Here is a 24,703-nt window from a genome sequence, read left to right as displayed (position 1 = left end):
TACTGAGGAAAGCTGTAGTGAACACTGGAAGTTATATGACTTGGAGTCCAGATCAATACAAAGACAAGTCATTAAATTACAAACTTTGTTTTATGTGGATACCCTTGAGGGGAATTTCAATGTGCATTACTTTGTAATACACAAGGTCATGGTTTTGATCCATGCCATGACAGGGAAAATGTATAATTGGTCTTTGATTCACTGTTAACTGCATTAGTGTGTCAGTATCGTTTCACTATTAATCATTGAGGCAAGCTGCACTTATGGCAGTTATTGTCTACGATGTGCAAACAAATACTTCTTTAAACTTCTTCTTCTTTCCTGGATGATCCAACCCTGAACATAACTTCCGGCCATTTAATTGCTGCAAAACTTCCAAGTGGATTCCTGGCAGAAAAGCACATTATACTTGAAACTGTAACATTTTATTACAATTAAAGTTGACAGTAAATTGCCTTTCTCAACCCCGTTCTTGTCTCCTAGAGAATTGTTCTCTGTCTTCCTTTTACCATTAATGTTACTTAAGAGACAGGAAAAAGTGGCTCGAGAAGAGAAGGGTAAGATAAAACACTGTGTTCCTGTGTCCTCTAATACTGGACGAAGGCCAGAGTGGAGTGCAGTGATTGGATAATAAAGATAGTCAGAGTCCAATAGAAGAGGCCACATTGCCAACAAGCCCTGTCAGAGAGTAGAGGGTGACCTCAATTTAATTGGACATGGGTCAACGGGGTGTTTTCGTAACCTGTGTGTATGGGTGGATCCTTTATCGACAGCGTGCTCCATTGCTCTCCATTGTTTGCTCCCCACAGCCACTGTTTCTAATAGCAAATAAACAAGTTTGAAATTAAATAAACAGCTTCAACAACAATTCCCAGAAGACAGATTTCTGAAGGGTATTAGAAAAATGAGCATCACTTTCAGGCTTTGATAAACTAATTAAAAAGGTGTTTCTTCTCTTTCACCTGGGGGGCTACAGAGAAAAACAAGAGATGAAGGGATAGAGAAACATAAAGACAAACAGATCAGGAGGAAATGAAACTCTTCCTCAGGGTCTGACTGTTTGGCCTATGAGAGGCACTGGAGCGATGGCAGCGAGGAATGATGGAGGGATGAAAGCACAGAGAGGGCCTTGGGGAGGACGCAGTGATAGAACGGAGTCACCATCCATAAAATTAATTATTGAAAACATGAGCAAATTATATTATTGTGGATGTAGCTGGAATGGAGAAGATATACAGTATGTGTCAGTGTGAATGTCAGAGAAGAAGCCACAGTGGTTTACGGGAGAAAAATATCTGGGGAGGGAGAACAGCTATCGACTATCACTTACAAACTAAATATCCATCACTGCCACACTGCCATTGTACACACAACAGCACACTCACACTCACTTCTTTGTGAAAAGCCCTGAAATAGGATGTTTTGTGAAGTTGTTGCTGGCAGCAAATCATTTTTAAAGGAACAGTATAAAAGCGAATAATCAAACAGTCTTTGAAGGCAACTTCAAAGCAAAGGAGCAGCGATGCATTTAAGGATGAGGTGCGCGGGGCGAGGACATTCATTGCAGGTAGAAGTTGTTAATTGTTACAGTCTAAATAAAGTTGTACATAAACTGTTCTGCTTGAAGTGCATTTATAATTCTAATCATCATCATGGAGAACTGAGAGCAGAAGTAAAATAGAATATGCATGAAATTAGCTTTGTTGGAGGAAACATACACACACACACACACACACACACACACACACACACACACACACACACACACACACACACACACACACACACTCACACACAGAGTCAGAGGTGCACACACAATGGCTGATGTAAATAACTGTCTACCAACACAAAGAAAGGACAGTTTAGCCAAAATGAGCAATGAGCTTCTGATAACAGCCAGTTCAGGAGTCCATATTTTAACAAGGCTGAAGGTGTGATTCACACCTCATTCATGTGAATACACTGAACCATTTGTGCAGTCTCTGTTAATTTGCCCTAAACAGCCAATGTACCAAATGTCCAGAAGTTAGTGGTAAGCTAGCTAACAATGGACACACCGACCGTGTGTGGGAGTGTGTCTGTGTGTTCGTCAGCCTCTGACTGAACTCACCAGAAACTTCACCTCTTTCTGTTTTCTTCATCCAGTCTCTCTCTTTGTCCTCTCGACTGTACGTTTAGGAAGTATATTTGTAAAGCTTAGGGATACACGCACATGTTTTTGCTAAAGCATAAACATCATCACTCTTCACTGCCCGGAGGGAATTTGTGACTAATTGCGTCTTACCATTGACCTCTAAATTTTGCTTTGCATTCTGTCTGAACACACAGTGAGGGTCTGCAGCTACGCTAAAGCTTCTGTGGGCTGTACTTATGCACTGCTGTGCTAACATGCTGATGTTTAGCAGGTAGCCATGTTAGTTTAGTGTTTTAGAATGATAATATTTATCATAAAAGACAAAGTACAGCTAAGGCTGATGAGAATGTCATTAGTTTTGCAGGTATTTGGTCATTAACCAAAGTATTGGACAAAGTAACATTTTGACCTGATGAGGAAAAGTCATGAGATCACCAGAATGAATCCTCTGGAGACCAAGAATGTCTTTAAATGATGTGTCAATCTTTAAATTACTTAGAGAAATATAATACAATTCTTCTTTTGTATTAGAATCAAACTCATTGACTGACATTGGCAGAGTTAAAAGTGAATGGTTTGCAGCTGTGCAGGAAGTGAAGATTGTATTCTATTCATACATTTTTTTATTTTGCACTTGTACAAGCAGACTCCTTTCTTCTGCTTTACATCCCCCCCTTAACTGACCATGTGTTGCTGCCAGACGAGGAGTTTGTGTCAGTTTGACCTTTCAGGAGAGGTCACAATGAAAGACCACACACTTGACTAACAGCCTGATTCTTTGTCTCATCCACACACTGTGATCTTTTCCTCTTTTTCCTCTGTCCTCTCTCTCTCTCATACATGCACACACATGCACACACACACACACACACACACACACACACACACACACACACACACACACACACACACACACACACACACACACACCAGACACACACACACAGGTGGTTTAGGTGGATGACAGATCTGGCCTCTTGCCTCACCTCCAGTGTCAGGGATAATTCAATGTTTTTGCCCTCTCCCGGACTGAGGCATTCATTAATCTGAAGCTGAAAGATGTGTGTGTGTGTGTGTGTGTGTGTGTGTGTGTGTGTGTGTGTGTGTGTGTGTGTGTGTGTGTGTGTGTGTGTGTGTGTGTGTGAGAGAGAGAGAGAGCGAGAGAGAGCATGGATGATAACAAATATCAGAGCCCTGCATTTCTACCTCCATCTATTCTACTCTCCCGTTATTATCCAATTACAATCTTTATTGTAAAAAACTAAACAAACAGCTGTACCAGATATGACATACCAAAGCTCTATGAGTCCTATTAGATTATCATTTGACCTAAAGAAAGCAGTAAAGTCACAAATAGGAGAAAGGCCAGACTCTATTCACTTTATCTAAGTTTAAAAACCCTTTTCAATCTCCTCTTTTTTCTTTTTTTTTTTTACATGTTTTCTAAAAGAGAGCCTGTGTGCTTATCTGAACACATTATGCCCCCAGCAACCCTAAGCACACTGACTCGCTCCACATAGTAGACAAGGGAAGAATGGAGAGTTAAATGTGATTCAAAATCTCAAAATAGTAAGGTTTATTTGCTCATTACACATAAACGGGTGACTCACTTACATTTATATGAACCACTGACATTTCTGGCTTTCACAGCTCACTATCTGACATGTTCACAATTTTTTCAGAACAAACGCACTCTCAATCAAAAGCATGTGCTTCAATTTCAATCTTTGAATCTCTGAATTGCAGCCTTCTAAGCGAAAGAAGCGCTCCCTGAAAACTGAAAAAGACGTAGCTCTACAGTGTTATAACTGCTTCAATCACAGCTGATAACAAGAAAAATGGTTAAAAATAACCAAGCCTTCACCACAGACCCAAACATCTGTGTATGAACTGACTCAAGTACATGAGGATGCAGTGAGAAAGCAACACTATTTATTCATTCTGAATCTCACAGCAGCACAATACGGCTGTGGCTCTTTTTGTAGATTTATCTCGGCTTTCTGTTACCATGCAGCTTATCTCCCATTGAATTACACAAAACACTGTTTAATTGGTTTCCTAGTTACCTAACGAACAAAACGTAATGTGTGCATCAATGACATTTTAATTTGCATTTAATTGATGAATTGCTTCCCCATTTACTTTCTCATATACCAACTCATCAATTGATTTCAGCAGCAGCCTGGAGCCTTCTTGTAACTTAGACCAGGTTTTATGGTTGGGCCATGTCAGAAGGTTCAAGTAAGTGGACATGAGAGTCTTGTTAAATCACAAGGTATATTAGCCTTGTGATTTTTCACCATGACACAAAATATAATGAATGAATCCATTTTTTATTACCTTTTCACACATTGTTTTATGTGGCTATTTATGAATTACTATAACTCATATATCTTTCTTTATTATTAATTATTACTGTGTATATTATTTTAAGAAATTATTTCATCAATCACTCTTGTTACATTATTATCAAATTAAATAGCAGTCAATGAGCTGCTTTGACTAAGAAGTAAATTAGTAAATGAACCCTTTATATCTTTATAGATTGCACACTACTTCCTTATACATTTCAAACAGTGATTAATCATAATGTAGTTGTTAAATAGTTGTTCAGATGAGGATTTCACTCCACGTAAACACCAGAACCGACAATGCATGTGTCCTGAAGAGGGGGAATATTTACTTTGATTTATCATTGCCCACTTGCTAAATCTGAAATTACAAATCTCATGTTAGCCTGCACTAACAGACCATGATGTTAGTACTGCAGCTAACCCTGTATATAGCTCCATGTTACTGAAGGGGCTAGCTTTGATCATCCTGTGTGCATTCGCCATGCTCTATCCAGTTCAGCTGACGAGCTGTGAGCTCGGTTATCTCTCTCTCTTCCACACTGACATCTCTGCACATAACCTGAGACAGGGTGGATAACTAATTGTGCTAAACACTTCTGTAATACACCCACTGTTTTATGGGATCTGCAGCTGAGACACCAGCGCAGAATCATTTAAACTTAGTGTAAAGTAATGCTACAGTCTGGAACATGAATATAAAGCATTAATTTCTCATTAAACCTGGTAATCTGAAATGATCTGACTGTGGATCTCACTATTAAAGATACATTACGTCATTACGCACTGAGATCATTATAGCTCAACCACACATAGAGTATATGAGAGCTAAATCAGATTAGTCAAATCAGCTGTAACAACAAGAACATGATGGTTACAAACATGGCTGCATGTTGGCTGAAGCTATTTCTTCAACAACAACAAAAACCTCCACACCCTGATGATGACGAAAATGATGTTTCCCCGAACTCACCATCCTGTACTGTCTTCTTGGCTGAGCTCGAGTGAGTTTTGGTTCCTGGGTCTCCATATCTGCCAGCTTCGGCCTCTCGTTCTACAGAAAGACATAAAAAAAAACCAGGGATAATTATTATAGTTCATATGTGCCTGAAGTAAGAGTTCAACATTTCTCAACTCCAACTTTCAACTTTAGTTGTAAGATTTGTTTCACATATGATACATTTATGAGATACGTTTCTTTGCGTTAGAAGAGAAGATCTATATCACTGTAATGGAGCATTGATGTGCATTAATGGAGCTGGAGCCAGTAGTCAACTAGCTTAGCTGTGCATGGATACTGTAAGGAAGCACAGAGCCTGGCTCTATCCAAATTTAGATAAATACACCTACCAGCATTTCTAAAGCTCTCTAATTAACACCATTTATCACCCTTGTTTTAAATCCATTCACAAACACTAATGTAAAAACTACAATGTAACGTCTCTGCTCGTTGCCTGACACCACTTATATAGAGAAATAATTACAGTTAGGTCTACGGATTAGATAAAAGAAATAAACTGTGTTAATTACTAAGGGTTGGAGCTATTCTTTAACTTTGGAGAGAGATCTTATGCTAAGCTAAGCTAATCGCCTCCCGGATCCCGCTCTGTACTTAATGTGGTGGTTAAATGTGCTGATCTAACTCAGGTCCCCGATTTAACAAACAAAAACAAGTTTGTTTTGATATAATGCTTTTAATCTCCTGAAAGATATTCTGAACTCCCAAGCCAGACTCGGTGCAGTCGCTGCAAAGTGACACAAACATTATTTTTCTCGTCTGAAAGGTATAATCATCGCAGCATCATTACTGAGCGCAACACCAAGTAGATTCAGCCAAGGGAAAGCAAAGTAATGCACCTATCAATCCTGATACAAAAACACTAATCCATCCTCCCTCTTACACACACACACACACACACACACACACACTGCTGTACAACATCCCATATGGAGGCAGGCCAGTGGTTGCAGAGCCTCGGGGAGGGAACAGAGCAGCCAAACACTGAGGTACAGGGAGTTTGTCATGTCTGTCTGTAGGCTGTGACATTAACACCCTGAGATGATTAACTCCAAAACTCATCCATCTCCTGTATTTATCAGCGAGGCGAGGCTTATGAGCAAGGACTGAATATGGACTGTAATAACCAGGAAAAAGTAAGGAGGTGTGTGTGTGTGTGTGTGTGTGTGTGTGTGTGTGTGTGTGTGTGTGTGTGTGTGTGTGTGTGTGTGTGTGTGAGAGAGGGTAAAAGTTAACTTTGTTTTTTCGTCAATACGCTCTCTATTCATTATTCTTCCACTCTTTCCTCTCGATGCTCTTTGCCAAACTTCTCTCCTCCTCATTATTGGATGACTTCCTTATCTCTGAGTTATCCTCTGTGCAGGAAATCTCTCTTGAACACTCTCTGTAGGCCTTGTATCTGTATAACTTTGTATCTCCTCCCTCGAGACTCTCCGATGCCACTTTCACAAGCTGGCATTGAGCCTGAAGGCTTGTGCTATGATCGCTAGCGACGCCTGTCTGCTCACATCCTCTGACAATAATTTATCCTAGATTACGGTGATCATTGGAGGCTCTGTTGTGTACGGGGCAGAGTGGGCAGAATCAAAACACACATACCAACTCGCACATTCAGTCTTCCCTCTATGTCAGGGGTGTCCAACTCAATCACAGAGAGGGCCAAAATACTGGGACTACGTCGAGGGTCAAACGGGGTCAACATTTATTGAACAGGATAGACATATTGGATAATACTCATAATATCGCAGGCCGAATATAATAGTTCCCGCCCGCGGGCCCCCGAGTTTAACATGTCTGCTCTTTGTGATCTACTGCTATGTGTATCTCCCCTTGAAAACAGCCTGTTCAGCAGCGTTCACGCACTGCACTCTATTGATTCACAGCTTCATTTCGCTTTGAGTTTGTTGTTGGTTTTGCCTCTGCCTTTCTAAACTGGAAGTGGAGGGCAGTAAGGAAGTCACTCTCCTCACTGTGGCTCATTGCCAACATTTACTATTTCTTAATCACCATTTCTCTGAGCCACTAGTTCCTCACTGCTTCTTCTTCCTTTCCATCCTAAATAGAAATGTAACTGCTGTGCTGATATGATTGGTTTAATCTCTTCATTAAATTAACAACACCCTCTGTGTGACAGTGTGCATTTCTTTCCTCTGTGCTCCAGGTATCATGGATTATCACTAGTGTGTGTGTGTGTGTGTGTGAGTGTGTGTGTGTGTGTGTGTGTGTGTGTGTGTATGTGTGTGAGACTGGTAAATTGACAGATTACGCCTGAAATCACTGTAGCATGTACGTGTGCGCTTTTAGCTGATAGTCCCATTTGCGTGTTAAGACTGAACATTGTGTGCTCTCACACCTCTGGAAGAGCGCGATAAGAGCGCAGCCGAGAGTCATGGATACTGAGTCACTTTTTATGATGTGGCCAACAAGCCATTAAAATCAGTGCGGTAAACAATGTTTAAAGAACGCCGTGAGAGCAAGCTACAAACCTTTAGCACATTACACTGAAATGAGATATTTGTTCTTGCTCCAGCTTACACTCTATTTAATACACAGACCTGAGGTGCTCGCTGTTGTTTGTTGCCTTATCCGTCTCTTTTCTTATCAGTTTCGCTCTTTCTAATTCTTTTCGCTCCTCCAGGCACAGATCAAAGATGGTTATATGAGAATGTATTAAGAAGCAGTGACAGAGTTTGGGGGGATTAAAGACGGGCAGATGAGGGATGGGAGCAGACAGACAACACATCTTCAGAGAGATAGAGGCCTCGTGAGGTGGAGAAATGGCTGATGAAATATATAACAGCGACAAACACTCTTTCGGGAAAACACAATGTCATGTCTAATCAGGCTGATTGGCAATTTGGAAGCTCCAGATTTCCGAGGCTTTGTTTGTGGCTGCTACCGTTGAGCCAGAGAGCGTCACAAAACGGCTTCTGTGTGTGCTGCCAACACGGTTCCCATGGCAACCACTTATTCACTATGCAATCTAATTAGGCAAACGGACAGAAGTAGTTAACACCTGAAAATTGTGGACTTGTATTGTCTTCTCCCTGTCTTTGTCTGTTTTGTGTCTTCCAAGCATGGGTTGCCAGTCTGAGCCTCCTGTGCGCCTCTGGGCTGGCTGTGATAATGGGGCACCACCAGCCATTTGTAATCCTCCCGTTGACTCCCCTCTCTGGATAATGTATTGCAATCACAGCCTCACAAATGTTTCGAGCCTGCCTATACACAAGAACGGAGAATAAAAATAGCTGGAATACTGATTCTTACATTGGTCTTTCTGACAGTACATCTGCTTTCCAACGCTTTCTCTCCTCTTGTCTTTGTGTCTGCGCTCGGGCTTAAAGACCTTTTCAGGGCAGCTGTCCAACGATTACAGAAGGGGCCGAGCAGGAAATAATTCAGATGCAGAAAACCAGTAATACATACAATTCAGAGTTTGAACAAGGTGCAGCGTTAAGTGCTTTTACATGGCTGGAAAAGCAGTCAGTTGTTACCGTATCACAGCTCAGTTAAAGAAGAAAAAAAATACAATTGTAATTCATGTAAATGACAGAAAGTTTGCCTTTTACAGTCGGCAGTGGACTTCAGCTTGCGCGAGTGAGCGCGTTGTATTAATTGTTTTGATTGATTGTTTGACAGCAGATATTTGTGGCTCCTTGTAAATCAGAAAAGTAAAAGTAAATGTCAGTACATGGTGGATATTTTTCTCTCACTCCAGATTGCTGTAGTCAGTCACCGGTGGGCGGAGAGCAAAATCAACAACCAAAGTGAACTAAAAAAGACTGGTGTGTTTGTGTGTGTGCTCATATTCCTTTGCCTGCCTTTACAAAAATTGCCAAATCTTGGACTCATCAATTTTACTGAAATGTAAAACACTGAGGAGAAGCTATCCACTTATACTTAATTATCTTAAGGTCTTACCTGGACTTGGAGAAAGTACTTTGACAACACAACACAAGGTCTTCCTAATAGATTTTCTGGAGCTTACGCCTCAACATTTTTGTTAGTTCTGATATCATAAAACTCGGTTCACAGGAAGGCAACTGAGAAAATCTCCAATTAACTTGTTGGTGAATTGTATTGATATGGACAAAGTTACGACCCTGCTGTGGTGCTGGGAAATCTTTATAGAAATTTAAATCAAAAAGGTTTAAATTCCATATCGAATGAGCTGTAGAGGGTAGCAGTTTGTCTTACGATATATTATATATACATATACGCTTATTGTTTCAGAAATGATGAATGATGGATTGCATAGAGTTACAGACTCTAGTGGAACAGATGCTGACGTTGAGACTTCTGCTCTCTATTGTAAAAACTTTAACCGTTTTCTACACAACATAACTTTCCACTCATTGGTCCCGGGTCTGCTCTGGGCAGTGAGTTTGTGCACCATGAACATGAATCCCTGATCTAAGTACAGCAGATGTATGTTTATTACACCCACGGGGCGAGCTGGGCTGTCTGGGACACAGGCCAGTGTCACCCACACACACCTACCTCCTTACATTCAGCATGAAGCACAACATGTAGAGAAGACTAACGGGTCCATGACGGGCAGATAGGCAGGTCAATGAGCTGTCACCATGGAAACGAGTACGTTCCAATCTTCTCTCATGCATGATGGAGAAATATATATTAATATTTGCACTTTGAGTACTGTTTCTGTATGTTTTTCTAAAATGCAGATATTATTAATCTAATTATAATTAGTATATACTATTCATTAATCTGTTCCTGTTTTTAATTTGAATATTTTGAAAAGCAAAAAGTTTCATCATATTTTCTTCATCTAAGCCAAATGCAAAGTTTACTTTATTTGAAATATTACTTTAATTAAATATTAATTTCACACACAAAACTTTCCATCTCAGCCACAGAGATCTGACTAGCTAGAAACTTGAGTGATGGCACCCATAGAGACTCTAGATCTGAATGGCAGTGTGTGCTATGAATATGCGGAAAAGATCCCTACTGAGTTGCTGTGGTCGAAATTGCACTTTCTGACAGATAAAGAATTTGTTAGTAGAGCTGAAGAGACAGCATGTTGGTGAGTCTTTCTACAAAAAGAAATTCTGCAGGGCAAAAGAAGCTGATGAAAGAAAAAAGAGAAGATGTGAGACTTAAATTACACGGGGGAAATGTGATAATAATAACCAAACCTCGTAAAATATTAATCAAATATGTTTGAAAACGAATAACCACTCATTTTCACAGGCTTTTCGTTTTGTGTGTGTGTGTGTGTGTGTGTGTGTGTGTGTGTGTGTGTGTGTGTGTGTGTGTGTGTGTGTGTGTTTACGTCACTGTGGTATGTTGATTCACAGTCACCCATTGTTCATCATTATATAATTTCCATCTGATGAACTCAATACTTCAGAAACAATAGAAAACTCTGGAGTAAACAAGGAACAGAGACACAGGCATATGACGCGAAGGAGGGGGTGAGAGATAGATGGCCTGAAAATAGGAAGAAGAAAGCTGATGAGAGAATTTAGAGAAAGTGAGGCTAATGTTTAAAGAAGAGGCAGAAAGGAGAGAGAGAACTCTGTGACTGCAAAGAGAAGGCAGACACAAAGCTGGGTTGCTGAATGAATATATTTTGTGGTAAGCAGCACTTTATATAAGATTCTGTTGAATTAGTATATTTCCTGCCAGACAGAAAACTTCCCCTCCACATGAAGCTACATTCAGGACTTCTTCAGTCTAAAAATGTTTGCATATGAAGTTTCCTTATGTGATCCCATGTTGCTACTACATATGTTGGCACGAATGTCATTCTAGCAACACTGATTTAAAGCAACAACAGACATCCTGCTCTGTTTTAAATGCACTTACAGTATCACCGACATCACACTCAGCTTACACAGCAGTGCATTGGTGGAGCTTCCAATCTAAAAACAAAACGGGCGTCATCATCCCAAAACCATTATCAAACCTACTGCAAATTACAGAAAGTGTCTATAAGATTAAAATACACATAACAACGTACATTATTCATCAACATAAGCATGTAATATGCAGAAAGCCTGTGTAAAATAAGGCTTTAATGTGAAGTCAGGAAAGCCATTCAGAGCAAAAAGCACAGTCTAGGAAGAAATATACGAGCTACAAACAAAGGAGAGAAAAACAATTATTTTAAATCCCTGCTGTCGCCAAACAGCTACAGTACAGGAAAACAATGTCACACAGATACCAGGACAATATGCAAAACTAAATCAACAGCACAACCCTGACATGTTGATACTAACAGCATACTGTATGTTATTAGCATGGTCTAATATACATATTTACCACAGCTCCACAATAAGCTACACATCAACTGCTGGACCTCATTAAGCCACAAGACGTCTGCAAAACAGATTTACCACTGGTGGATTTCATCGCTTGCTGTTCGGTATCACCAACAGGTAATTTGTGATCCCACTGATTTTATTCATTAGATGTCACAGAGGGAAGCATTAATCGCCAAGTGATTCATCAGGAGTCGGGATTCTCCCGCATCAACCTTCCTGCTGCTGATTAGTCTCCAAGGGCGACCAATGACTCATTAGTCAAACTGAGATCAGCAGATGGCGCTATAGTTTCTGCTGTATTGATCCACAAGTCAGTGCTGCGGCCCCACGTGTCATTTCAATATCATTGTGAGATCATCTGACCACACATAGAATTGTATGAGATCACAATTTCCAGGAAGACATCAACATGCCCTGTGGTGAAATGTAACTAAGTACATTTACTTAAGTACCTAGCACTATATAAAGTAATTAAAATGAGCCCCCCCCCCTCCCTTTTACCATCTGCAACAATAAAGTGATGAACACATTAATGCATCACTAATTATAATCCAATAATATAATATATATTCTGAAATTGACCATTCTGCATAATATTCTGTTACTTTAAGTATATTTTGATGCCGATACTTTTGTACTTTTACTTTAGTGAGACTTTGAATGTATGACTTTTACTTGAAACACAGTATTTCTACACTGTGGTATTAGTACTTTTACTTAAGTACAATATCTGAATACTTCTTCCACCTCTGTTCATGTCCCACATTGGATGACTCGTATTCCAAGCTGACGCTGGCTTGAGTCAAAAGGTGAAGCTAACACTTATGAGTGTGATGTCTGTGGTACCAGCTGGGTGAAAATGGGATCCTGTCATGGCCTCTACTTTGGCCTAGCCTGCAGTCTCTCCTCCTTCCCCCTGTGTGTGCGTCATTGCAGGAATGGAGACTGGGGTGTGGGAGCCAGGCGGCCAGCTGCCAACAATCCTATCAACTGTGCTATAAAGCTCCGGTCCTGACTCCTACACATCGCCAGATCGTAGACTCTGCACTCACATTTCCTCCAGCCTGACTCCTGCCTCTGTCGCCTGGATCCTGTCTTTTTCCCTGTGCCCGTCTCCTTGCTCTCCAGCCTGCTCGTTCCCCTCTTGGCTTCATCCCTAAACCCCATCCTGCCTCCGCCTTCTCCATTCCCTGGCTCCACTCTGCACTGGACCCCCTGGAGCTCAAACTGAACTTTGTATCATTAAATGCAACTCTTTGCCTCCAGACACTGATCTGCACTTGGGTTCTCTGGTACCAGTAAAAGACCCACTTGAGGCAATTCAGACACATGAAAACCGCAAATGTTCCCAAAACAGAACAGATGTCTGATTGATTCCCATTATTTATTCACTATCTAATTGTTTTGCTGTCCATTACTCCCAGGTGGGCTGTTTGTGTGGGAGTAACTGTGCCGTGCACAGCGATGTTCGCAGCTCCGCAGCAGGGGAGCAGTCACATCGCTGCTGAAGTGCATTGCTGCAGCATGAACCAGGCAATAAGAAGATTGAGAAAAAATCTTTTTATGCACTCCAATAAAGGGTCTAATTGGCACAAAGCTCTATGTTTCAACTATATTGAATGTCTCTTCAGAGAAGGGCACAGATGCCACATTCTCAAAAGGACAAAGTCACCTCACTATGTCCTGTCAAAATGTTGCAGTGACTCGCATGCATTGAGTGTACCGTGTGAAGTGGGCAGTGTAAAAGCCAAGAGGCATTTTAGAGAAGGAAAGGGCTTTCAGGAAGAATTCATTACATTTTTCCAAACGTAGTAAATGTTGATGTATGAAATGGCTTCTAAAACTGGGCTTTTCCGTCTCCTGCCACGGTTAAAGAAAAACTAGTAAACTTTATTTGTGTAGCTCGGGCCATCGGCTCTATTGGTTACACTTACATTGTACTAACCAAAATAATTACTGTAGTCTCTTGCTAAAAATAGGTCCACTGACCAGCATGAGTGGTCAGTGGCCAGGTCCCCAGGTTAGTAAAACTTCAACGCAACATGTTAATGCATGCCCTGTAGAACAACACATTGAAGTATAAGAAGTATAGTTGAGAGACACAATCAAGTTGGATTCGACAGTTTGTCTGCAGTGAGAAACGAAGAGGATCCTCCATGTTTGGAGAAGAGTGTGTCATCCGTAGCTCTCCAGTAATATTTCTTTCTACTAGTCCGTTGTTTGAGCGTCAGGCCTCTGTACAAGTGCTACATCTTGATTTTGGCACAGAGGGTTCCTCCATAACATCTGATGTATTTAGTCCCTGGCTAGAAAAAAATGAAGCTCTGTTTACTTTTTGTCTTTAGTTCTCTCTCAGAAAATGTAACTCTAGAATGATGATGCACTTAGGCGAGGCTGTTCTCATTAGGCACAGTATCCATGAGGAGCTGGCCCAGATAAACCTGCTCAGCAAGTCTTTCCCTGAAGAGTTACAGTTTCTGTGCTAGATATGCAAAACCAAGCCAAGCCAACACAGAACAGAACTCTGTGTTAGAAATATTTAAAGTCTGTTGTGCTGTTCAGAGAGCTGCAATGCAATCAACCCCCCAAACTGTGTGTGTGTGTGTGTGTGTGTGTGTGTGTGTGTGTGTGTGTGTGTGTGTGTGTGTGTGTGTGTGTGTGTGTGTGTGTGTGTGTGTGTATATGAGACAATGAGAGTGTAAGCGAGTGTTTGCAATAATTGAGTTTAGTCAAGAGTTACTGGGGGTCTAAGAGCATTACACACTTGAATGTGATTGAAAAAGTGGAGTTGGCGTTGCAGCTATAGTAAGTCCATAAGCAGTATGTAACTGGAAAAAGTAGCAGTGTTTGGCCTTGGAAAAAGACACACGCACGCACGCACACACGCACACGCACACGCACATGCACACGCACACGCACACACACACCTATGTCTTTTGGCAACAGCTTACTAATGAGCACAATGAGATAATTTAGAGTGCATGTAGAGTAGAGTGTAAACCAGACAGAGTGAAGTATGATTAATGTGAAGTAAACATAAAATAAAAGTAAAACCACAAATTCCAGCCTCAGTATATTAACATTGCTGAAGACTGAAAGAAGCAAAGCAATCATTTGTTTTTCAATCCTAACTACATTCTGAAAATGTTGTTTCTGTGTATTTTCTAGATGACTGTTTTATACAGCAGATGGTTTTGCACTAATGAGATACAGTTATAACCTTTAATTAATGATATTTATTGTTTTACCTGCATATGATGTTCTTTCTTTAAAGCAGATAGCAGCAATTTCAACATGTACATTTTGTTTACCGAAGTTAAATGGGAGTGAATGAGCCTGTGTGGCACAACTAATTACAACTATATTCAGTTATAGCAGATGCCTTTAAAGGCTGCTACAAATAACCTGAAAGGATCAGAAAATATAAAAATAAAAAGAGAGCACTCCTTTAAGGTCTTGGTGGTAATCACTACATTAGCCTCTTTCTGTGAGATGGGGTTTTTTAGCTGAAGAAAATAACCCTCTTGACTAAGGGTAAATGAGGATTACTGTTCAGGAAGAGACGACATGAAGGTTCCTACTGACGCCGCTGCTTACTTGCATTTTGTCATGAAAAATAATGTCATTTTGTCCTTTTTGTAATAACAAAATATGTCAAACCTCTTATTTGTTTCCGTGTTTCATGTTGTAGTTTAGATCGTCTTTACAGTGTAACATCAGCCAATGTGTCTGATTTTCCTCATTTAGATTAGAATATATTGTGTCTGAGCACATTAAACAAGGCTTACTGAACAATAATTCAATTCAGTCAGTACTCAGAGTAGTGAGTTATTCACCCTCAGTCTCAAACACAGTATGCATACATATAAACATTGGAATTACACACAAACAGCAGGACTCACCTTGATCCAGAGACTTGGCAGGAGCCCAGCTTTTGAAGTAGTCATCCTGTGTGGAAGCACAACACAAGAAACTGGGTTATGAAAAAATTACTAGATTTCGAGAATATCGCTGAATTATTTTACAGACCAGAGATAACAGTCGAAATACTAAACCAAACTACTGAGAAACCCTGTCCTCATTCCTCTCTTCTTTTTGTTCTCTCTCTTGTGTTTTGTAAAAATTAATGATGGCAGCAGAGAAGAAGAAGAAGAAGAAGAAGAAGAAGAAGAAGAAGAAGAAGAAGAAGAAGCAGAAGAAGAAGAAGAAGAAGAAGAAGAAGAAGACACTGAGAGGTAGAAGCTTGTTTGGACGTTTAAAAATAGAACACAAATATAAAGGGAAACTTGCAGGAGACACACCAGGGAGTAAAGAATGTTACACGGTCTAGTGAATGAAAGGTTTAACTGGGACAGAAATATTCAATGTCAAGGTGAAAATGGACTTCTTCTCTGAAAAACAGTTCAGGAGGAAGTGTTGATAGGAAAAATATGACAAGACGAGAGGAGGGATTTCGAGGAGGCACATTTGAACTCCTGGGATGTTCCCAAAATCATATTTAGAGAAGTGCACAATCCACATTTCCCCCCCTATTGTTTAGACTAGAGTAGTCTACAGTCATGGAGAAAGATAATTGGCCTGTCTCAGCTAAACTCCTTTGAGAAGTGCTTTTGATGTGTTTGATCCAATGGATTCCCTGCACATCAAGATACATCTATTACTGTGCAGAGCAATTAAAAACCCCACTATGGAGATTCATAAACATTGTTAGCGTTACATGCATATCACACCTATAAGGAAAGATTGATTCATAGTGAATCAAAATAGGTTGGAGAGAGACGAAGGCAGGCGCGGTGTGTTTTCATCTTGCAGTGCAGCAGCAGCCACTGGTGAGAATATCAGCAGCAACAGCAGTTGTGCATTTCAATAGACCACTCTGTTATGAGAACAGGTTGATGCTCAGGAGTGTATGTGGGGTGTAAATCATTTTATAATCCTGCACGGACCTTCACGCTGTGAGATATTTGCATGTTCAGCCCCCCATTTAGCATTCAAAGAGACTATGTAATGTAATGTAGTTGTAAGCAGACACAAGGACATTGTTAAGTGTTTATTAATGTACATTATTTGTCATCATATTATAGCTTCTCCTATAAAGACATTGTAGAGGTTTAAAACACTGTTTGTAGTGTCATAATTACCACTTATAACTGCTTACAACCACATTATAGTGCGCTTCAAACCATTTATGAAATATGTATATACTGCTTATAAATGCTAAATAGAGGGGGAGAAAGTGAAGTTTGCACTGAACGCAGTCTGAAGTGTTTCCTTTGCAACGTCAGCTACACACACGCACACGCACACGCACACACACACACACTACACACACGTACACACACAGTGGTGGTGTCTGCATCTAAAGTAGTGCCCAGAGCGTGGCATATGTGTGTCAGCAGGGAGTGAGCCTGTGTCAGTGACACTATGTGAACGAGGCAGAGGAAACCTGCTGGGTTTGTAAGCAGGATATCTACCTCCTTAATTATTGAATTTAAGAGGAGAGGGGGGGAAGAGTGGCTAAATAGGAAACGGTCCACAGAAAACGGACAGTTGACCCCCCATCCAGTCCTTGTTCTATAAATAGCAACTGCCGGCATTTGAGCCAATACAAAAGTTTGAAATAAGGAGATGCAACCTAATTAGCTTCTCCCTCGAGTCCATACTTCACTCATGTCCTCACTTATTTTGTCTCTTATTTTACGTCCATCTCCCCAGCTCGGTCTCTTCTATTATCGGATTATCCTTCATGGCTGTCAATGTGCTAAGTAGGATGTTACTGTGGCAAGTGTCATTTCTGCTCATTTCTAACTGAGGCCTTCACCATTTAGACAAATGTGAAACCATTACATTTGTATTCTGTGCTTATACAGTGACAATGACTTCCCATGCTTTACAAACTCCATTCTCTCTGTACAGTGTGTACACTCCAGTCACAGCTACAGAAAAAAGATAACAGTGTGAAGCGGCAGAAAATAATCAACTCATCTTTTAAGGTTTACACTATATAAGGCCCTAAAAGGTAATTAATCAAGGAAATGAATGCACATGTCAACATATGGTGTGTATTCAAAACAACAACAAACAAACTTCCCAAGAGAATGAAGCATACACTGTAGGCCGATGGTTTTATAACGAGATGATCAATGTGGGTGTAATGTGCAGGTGCTCGCATACTTCTGGACATGTTTGTTTGAAATGATGAAACCTACCAAACCACTACAGCAACATTTTAATATGCTGAACTATGCCAAGCTTGTGTCGGACCGGCTTCCCCAACCTACTGTGCATTTCAATCAGCAACACCTCTCCAGCACTACAACAATGCTTTAAAGCAATTGCCAGACAAACACTACAATGTCCGGGGCTTCCATGAATTTATACTGCAGTATGTTTCAAAATGGTATTATCAAATTACAAACACAGTGGATTTACTTACCTCCGCTTCCTTTAAATGATTGCAGAGGAGAGAGGCGAGAAAGAAAGAAAGGTCAGTGATAATGGCACAGTATGCTATGTCTATCAGATCTATTACAACCCTGTGTTACTCATCGTGAATACTGAGCTCAACTCTAGAGATTCATTTAATAGGAATGTGATTCTGAAGGTGGAAGAATACTAAAGGACTCACACATACACACGCTCTCGCACTCGCAGTCTTATGAGATCGTCTTATTTGATGTGGCATGTAATTTGAAACACATCGAGGGCAAATTGTACAGGCTTAGAGTTAAGGCACAGCATAAAGGAGGGGAAGAAGAAAGAGGGAGACGCAGGGGAATTGTGCATAAATAGAGACAAGAGGAAAAAAGGTATGTGAATTTAGTGTATTTTTATTGTGCTGACAAATGTGGTGGAGAGGGTTAAAGGAAGGACAGGAATCTGACTTTTTGGCATCTGTTTTATATTAAATCTTAACATGCAATAGAAAGTAGGATTTCTGTATGTAAAATTGCAGCAGAGTAACAGACAATAGATAGGGGAGATAATGTGAGGAGAAAGCTAACTGGAGAGACAGACTATCCTAGCCTTAGGTTTTCTTGCTACATTTACTGGTAATAATCTATATTTGATGAATATTAATTTTGATGAACGAACATGTTGGTATTCCACACAACTACACGAGGCAGTATCTAAATCCAATCATGATGGAGTGAAACACTTAACTAAAGCTAAGTAACTTAGCAGAGCAGCAGATACTGCCATCTCAGCTGAAGTGGAATTCATGCAATTTGGTGCGATGGCTACATTAAAATCAGTTATTATATGGATTACATTCTCCATTAATTAAATGTTGATTTCAATAAACTGTGCATAATAATAGTAGACACACAGATGGGCATTTAAAGCAGAGATTAATCGCTGTGAACTATGGATCAAATGATCAAAAATGAAGTGTAAGTCATTTTCTAATGGAGAAGAAAGGTGAAGATGCAATAATTACAGCTCATCTGACTCTTTAGAATCAGGTCACAGTGAATAACTCTGTCTTTGTGTCAGTATCTGAACCAGATCCTGTGGAACAAATACACTTGTTGTCTTGTTGATTTCTGTTTTGCGATGAGTTGTTTTTTTCTGCCGAGTTCAGTTTGACCTGCTGCTGCAAACACATTGTGTGTAAAGAGAAAGTGTTTCATCTGTTATCATCAGATAACAGCTTGAACTGTGTCCAGCAGAGGACTGCAGCTGAGGTGCTGCTGCCTGAGACATACTCACACTCTTTTATACTAGCTGGTGTTACTTATGGTTCACAGTGGTTACTTCTCTTATTATTCAATATAAGTCACAGAGATGACCTTTCCTTGCCCAAGACCCACATCAATATTTCAGTGTGCTCATCTCAAAAGCATTAAGTGTCAGTTTAGCTGGCTGAGACACTGCCCCAATGCCATTCAAACTCTTTTAATGTGATTAGACGGAGATAAAACAGTGTCGTTATTATCATATCGTCTCTGTTGGAAGTGGTGCTGGAATTTCCAGCAGTGAGTTTCACAGTGAGGGAAGTCTTTCAACCGTGTCCATTTATTGTTGCAAACACTCTGCGGGAGCTTGTTGGCGAGGAACAATTTCAACCGTTTAATTAAGATTGCTTTTTTTAAGGGTTTAATTAAAATCTGTTTAAAATGTAACACAACAGCTGTCAGTGACAATGGGATTCCTTTATTATAAAACTGTACATGATGCAGTTTACTTAGCGGTGCCACCAGTTTAATTATGGGTAATTGAGTGCATGTCTGTGTTCAAACACCTTCATGTCACAGTGAGTAATTCCATTACACGTTGCTGTTTAGCGGCTAGACGATCAAGTGTTCACAGTGGCTGAGCAGTGCCAGACATGTCAATGAGGAAATGCAGTAGAAAAAGAGCAAAAACTACTTTTTGAAAAGTACAAATCAGCATATACAGTAGATTTGTAAATATGGTTACCTTGCTGCGTTGTGCTCATTGTTAGTGTCAAAGTCACAACTTACACCAGCGCCTATTCATTCTGATGTCTGCTTTGTTTTCCCTGCCACTAAACTAACTCTCCCGTCATTCCAGATCCAGTCACTCCCTCCTAACCCCTTTCCCGCCATTTCCATCACCTGACCTTTCTACACCCACTTACTCACATGTTTCCCATTTCCCTAATCAGCCTAGCAGTATATTAACTGGTCTTTTTCCACTTAGCCAGATTGTCTAGTTTCAGTCTATACATTCCAGTCCCAGAAACCTGGATACGCAACCTAGAAACTACTGTACTATATAACACCTTAATTTAGGTTAAGGTAACTTAGTTGCTACAGAAATGACACATTTACTGGATGTGAAAGAGTAAACCAATGGTTGGATATTTATAATTGTGTAGAGAAGGAGAATGATATCTTGATTCCTCTATGTTCAACAAATACGACAGATCTTAATATGATGAAATCCATGACAAGACTCAAAACAGAGACACTAGCATGATGTAAATGTCCCCATTATTTTCGGTCACTTTGCCATAAGTGTACTGTTAAAGCTGAATGAACAAATGACCAGTGTTTTAATTTGACTTCGAGGACAGTTTCAAAAAGTCACATTTGTCATTCTGTCTCTTATAGGTCTCCAACAGGTCGACTCATTTTTCTTCTCTTCTCCGGTTTAAAGTGATGGGCCTGAGATCTCATCTCATAGCAGATCCCCGAGGAAGTCTGTGACAGTATAACGTAGAAAAGGAACATAATTGATTCACAGAGAAAGCAGAGTGGGAATGGCTTCAGAGCGATTAGCTTCTCTCAGCAGAAGTAACCTTCACTGAATGTGTGTGTGTGTGTGTGTGTGTGTGTATGCATGAATACTTGCATTACCATTAAAAAAGGCAAAGCCATGGCCTGGAGTGCTGACTGAATATGTCATAATCAGGGGATGAGGATGCAAATCTCGCCTCTCAGTGGAAACTAAACAGCCTTAAAAATTTACTGTGTACTTTATGCATTTTATTCATGGGTCTGGAACTTTGCCGAATTCCCTCCCTCATCTTTTCCCTCAGTCTCTAATTCATTCCACTCTCCTCCTCCTCTTCCTCCTCTCGTTTCTTCCTCTCCACCAAGTCTCTGCTCTCCTCCTTAGGCTACATCCTTCTTATAGACAAGCACTGGTCTGGGATCTGATCAGCATTATGTGAAATTGATATATGAGATTTTTGAGCAGATAGCAAAACAGAGCAGAGAGTGGATTTTAGAGACACGCTGCACCAGATTACTTTACGGTTAGGCCTCTGCAGAAGCGAAGAATGCAGAGTAGTAGTGGATGCAGTTTTGCATCAACAACAACAGTGAAGTGGAAACACACTCCCGTTCGGTGAAGCAACACACACACACACACACACACCAGGGGGAGAAATACTACATTTCATGAGCCTGTTCTTACTAGAAACTATGCCCTCATTAGTAGTCAAAGAAATATCTGATTTGTTGAACATAAGTTTGTGCACGGTGTGAAGTCAACCATGCTCATAAAATTAATCACCAAACTTTCTAACAACCTAATTATCTGACCGAACCCAACAAAACTATCTCAGAACGTAGGACTGTCACACATAGCGAGATCATTTGTGCTTTACTAACTTAACTTATTAATTGGGGTGTTCACATTTGACATAGCATATTTAATATGGAGAAATATGTTGGATCAGTAGTTTTCGATGTGACTTTGAGGACACTGAAACCCACAGCAATGTGAGGTCAAGTGGGTTAGGCTTAATGAGTGAACGATATGAGCACAAACTAATCCGTCAGAGCCCCCATTAGTCAAACTGAACACATTTACACCAACAGCGAGAGATGCTTGGCTGATCACGGTCAGCATCCAGATAGCCGGTATTACTTGCTATCTTCTAATTATAAACCAACAAACTTGTAATCCATCATTTTCTTGCATTGCAACTGGAATCTTCTTAGAAGTCCCTTGTTGCCAGCATGCTGCTCAGAAAATAAACATGAGGATTTAATAGAAATGAATAAAGGTGAAAAAGATTTAATGGAGCTGAAAAATTACAGGTTTGTTTTAGTAACTGTTCAGAGCACAGTTTGGTTTTGGTGATTTGCAGGTGAAAATAAATCTAACCGTCTATTCAAACTGTACTAAAGTTGAGTTTTTTGTTAATAGATATGATTTGATGACTATATTCATGTAGTGTAACATGTTTTACAGGATCTGCTGGACATAGTTCTTGGCAAAATTGAAGGGAAAAATAAGTAAAATGAGAAGGAGGGGAGGACAATATACAGAGAGAGAGAGAGAGAGAGAGAGAGAGAGAGAGAGAGAGAGAGAGAAGAGAGGAGGAGAGAAGAGAGGGAGGGAGAACAGTGATGGTAATTTGCTTTACTCTCAGGCAGCTGTCCACTATTTGTGTCTACAGCCTCAGGATTGATAGGCAGCATCTCATTCACATGAACAGGCTGGTAACACTGAATATTACATGTTGTGCTGAGATGATGAAGCAGCACACACACACACACACACACACACACACACACACACGTACACACACACACACACACACACACACACTCACACACACACTCACACACACACACACACACACACGTACGTACACACACACACACACACACACACGTACACACACACACACACACACGTTTGATGCTGCATTTGAGAATAGCGACACAAACTCAAATTAATTTGTTTGATGAGTTGAGTATTCTCAGACTTTCTCATCTGCTCGCTCTCTCTCTCTCTGTCTCACACACACACACACACACACACACACACACACACACACACACACACACACACACACACACACACACATTGGGTAAAAAAAGATCATTATCAGAGTTTGGTTTCTGGGCATGGAATGAGCTGGAATCATTACCCTAGACGTGCCCCCTTCTTCTTCTTCGCATACCTTTAAAGGTCTTTTACAAACTGCCCTGAAGGAAACATTTTACATAAGCCTTGACTCAGGTGAAATGTGTTACGGATATCCCTGAAATGGCCTGTATGCCTTTTCTTCTTTTGCTATTTCCCTTGTGTTTCTTTTGTGTCCGAACATGTGAAAAATGTTTTCATGTGAAACTGTTTATGCTGCAGTCTTGACCAGGACTCCCCTAAAGAAGAGATCTTGTATTTCAATTGGACCTTTCTGGCTAAATAAGGGATACAAAATAAAAATATTACAACAGTAAATTCCTTCTAGACTGTATCATTACATACGGATCTGGCGAACCAACGCCAACATTTGTATTCACAGCCAATCCGGCTTCTCTAAACTGAGACAAACGACTTCTTTTCTTTCTGCTTACTTTCCCCCTTCTCTCCTTGGCTTTCTATTTTTATAGCCTCCCTCATTCATCAACTCTCTTCCTCTCTCCTCTACTCCTCTTTTTCACACTGCTGAAAACACCCCTCAACTGATCCAGAATGTGAACGATGTGGCTCACAGCCGAACATCGAAAAATATGCTTCCTCTTCATTCTGTCCTTTCTTTTCACATTAATGAGGGAACAACCTTCGCTGAGCAGCCAGTTAGTCAGAATATCTTGCCATCTTCACACACTTCAGATTTCTTTCTTCTTTCCAATACCCTCTCCAAACGGGCTTCCTTTCCTTTTTCTCCTATTTCCTCTCAGTTTCAGGATATTGAACATGACAATCGATCGATTACAAGAGAAAAGAGGAGTTGGTGTGAAGAGGAGAGAGATAGAGTTAGTTTAATAAAAAATAAAGTGTAAGAGAGAGGGAAGAAAACTAGAGGAAAACAAAGGAGGAGAATGATGATGGAGCTCTAAGAAACAGCAATATTTGCACATTTCCCTCTGTTAATACAGAAGAAACAGAGCGAGAAGCAGAGATTGAGCACAAATGAAAGAAAGACTTGGTGTAGAGATAAAGAGAGTCGGTGTAGATGAATGACACTTGGTTGTCAGGGCATCCGCAGTTATTGTTAAATCCAAATGTCATGTGATTTTTAATCAAATTTTTGGAATGAAGCAAAGACTCAAATGAATGAAGAGAGTTTCTATTAGCTAATGGACAAAAAGAACTCTTAATGGCAAAAAGGAGTATTGAAAACTGTTGTGCGTACTACAGTATGTGACTCACTGAATTTTTGTGGACAAATTTGACAACAAAATCTCTTTTATCTACAGTGAGTGTAACAAACTGTATGTTCTTCTATCAAAACCTCGAAAAAACATCGCACTCGCTCATACACATGAAAATAGGGAGCTTGCATGAAGTGAATGTCAGATCATCGGTTATGGAGAGTTGCAGAAATTGCTTCAAAGCTACATTTTAGGCTGAAAATATGATTTTTGTTTATATTGATTAATCTGTCAATTAGTTTTTGTATGAATCATTTTCGTTTAGTCTTTAAAATGTCAGAACATTCTGGAAACTTACACCATTTCCCAGACAGTGATGT

The 24,703-nt window shown here is 40.2% G+C and overlaps 1 protein-coding gene across 3 annotated transcripts in view; it reads right to left on the bottom strand.

The window, feature by feature from the left end:
• spock1 (SPARC (osteonectin), cwcv and kazal like domains proteoglycan 1) overlaps positions 1-24,703 on the bottom strand; it is a 90,401-nt gene that overhangs the window by 29,385 nt on the left and 36,313 nt on the right. For 2 of the 3 annotated variants that reach the window (XM_029442372.1, XM_029442373.1), the window contains exons 3-5: positions 18,233-18,241; positions 15,699-15,744; positions 5,459-5,539 (exon numbers count right to left, since the gene is read on the bottom strand). In XM_029442372.1, coding sequence (XP_029298232.1) covers positions 5,459-5,539; positions 15,699-15,744; positions 18,233-18,241 — 136 coding nt within the window. The remainder of the gene's footprint in view (positions 1-5,458; positions 5,540-15,698; positions 15,745-18,232; positions 18,242-24,703) is intronic. The other variant, XM_029442374.1, reaches the window with a different exon arrangement.

This window comes from Cottoperca gobio, chromosome 10 (assembly GCF_900634415.1).
Source record: "Cottoperca gobio chromosome 10, fCotGob3.1, whole genome shotgun sequence".
In the NCBI taxonomy this organism is placed as follows: domain Eukaryota; kingdom Metazoa; phylum Chordata; class Actinopteri; order Perciformes; family Bovichtidae; genus Cottoperca; species Cottoperca gobio.
The sequence above is the reverse complement of the archived record's forward strand: the minus strand, read 5'-3'. Positions and strand labels throughout refer to the sequence as shown.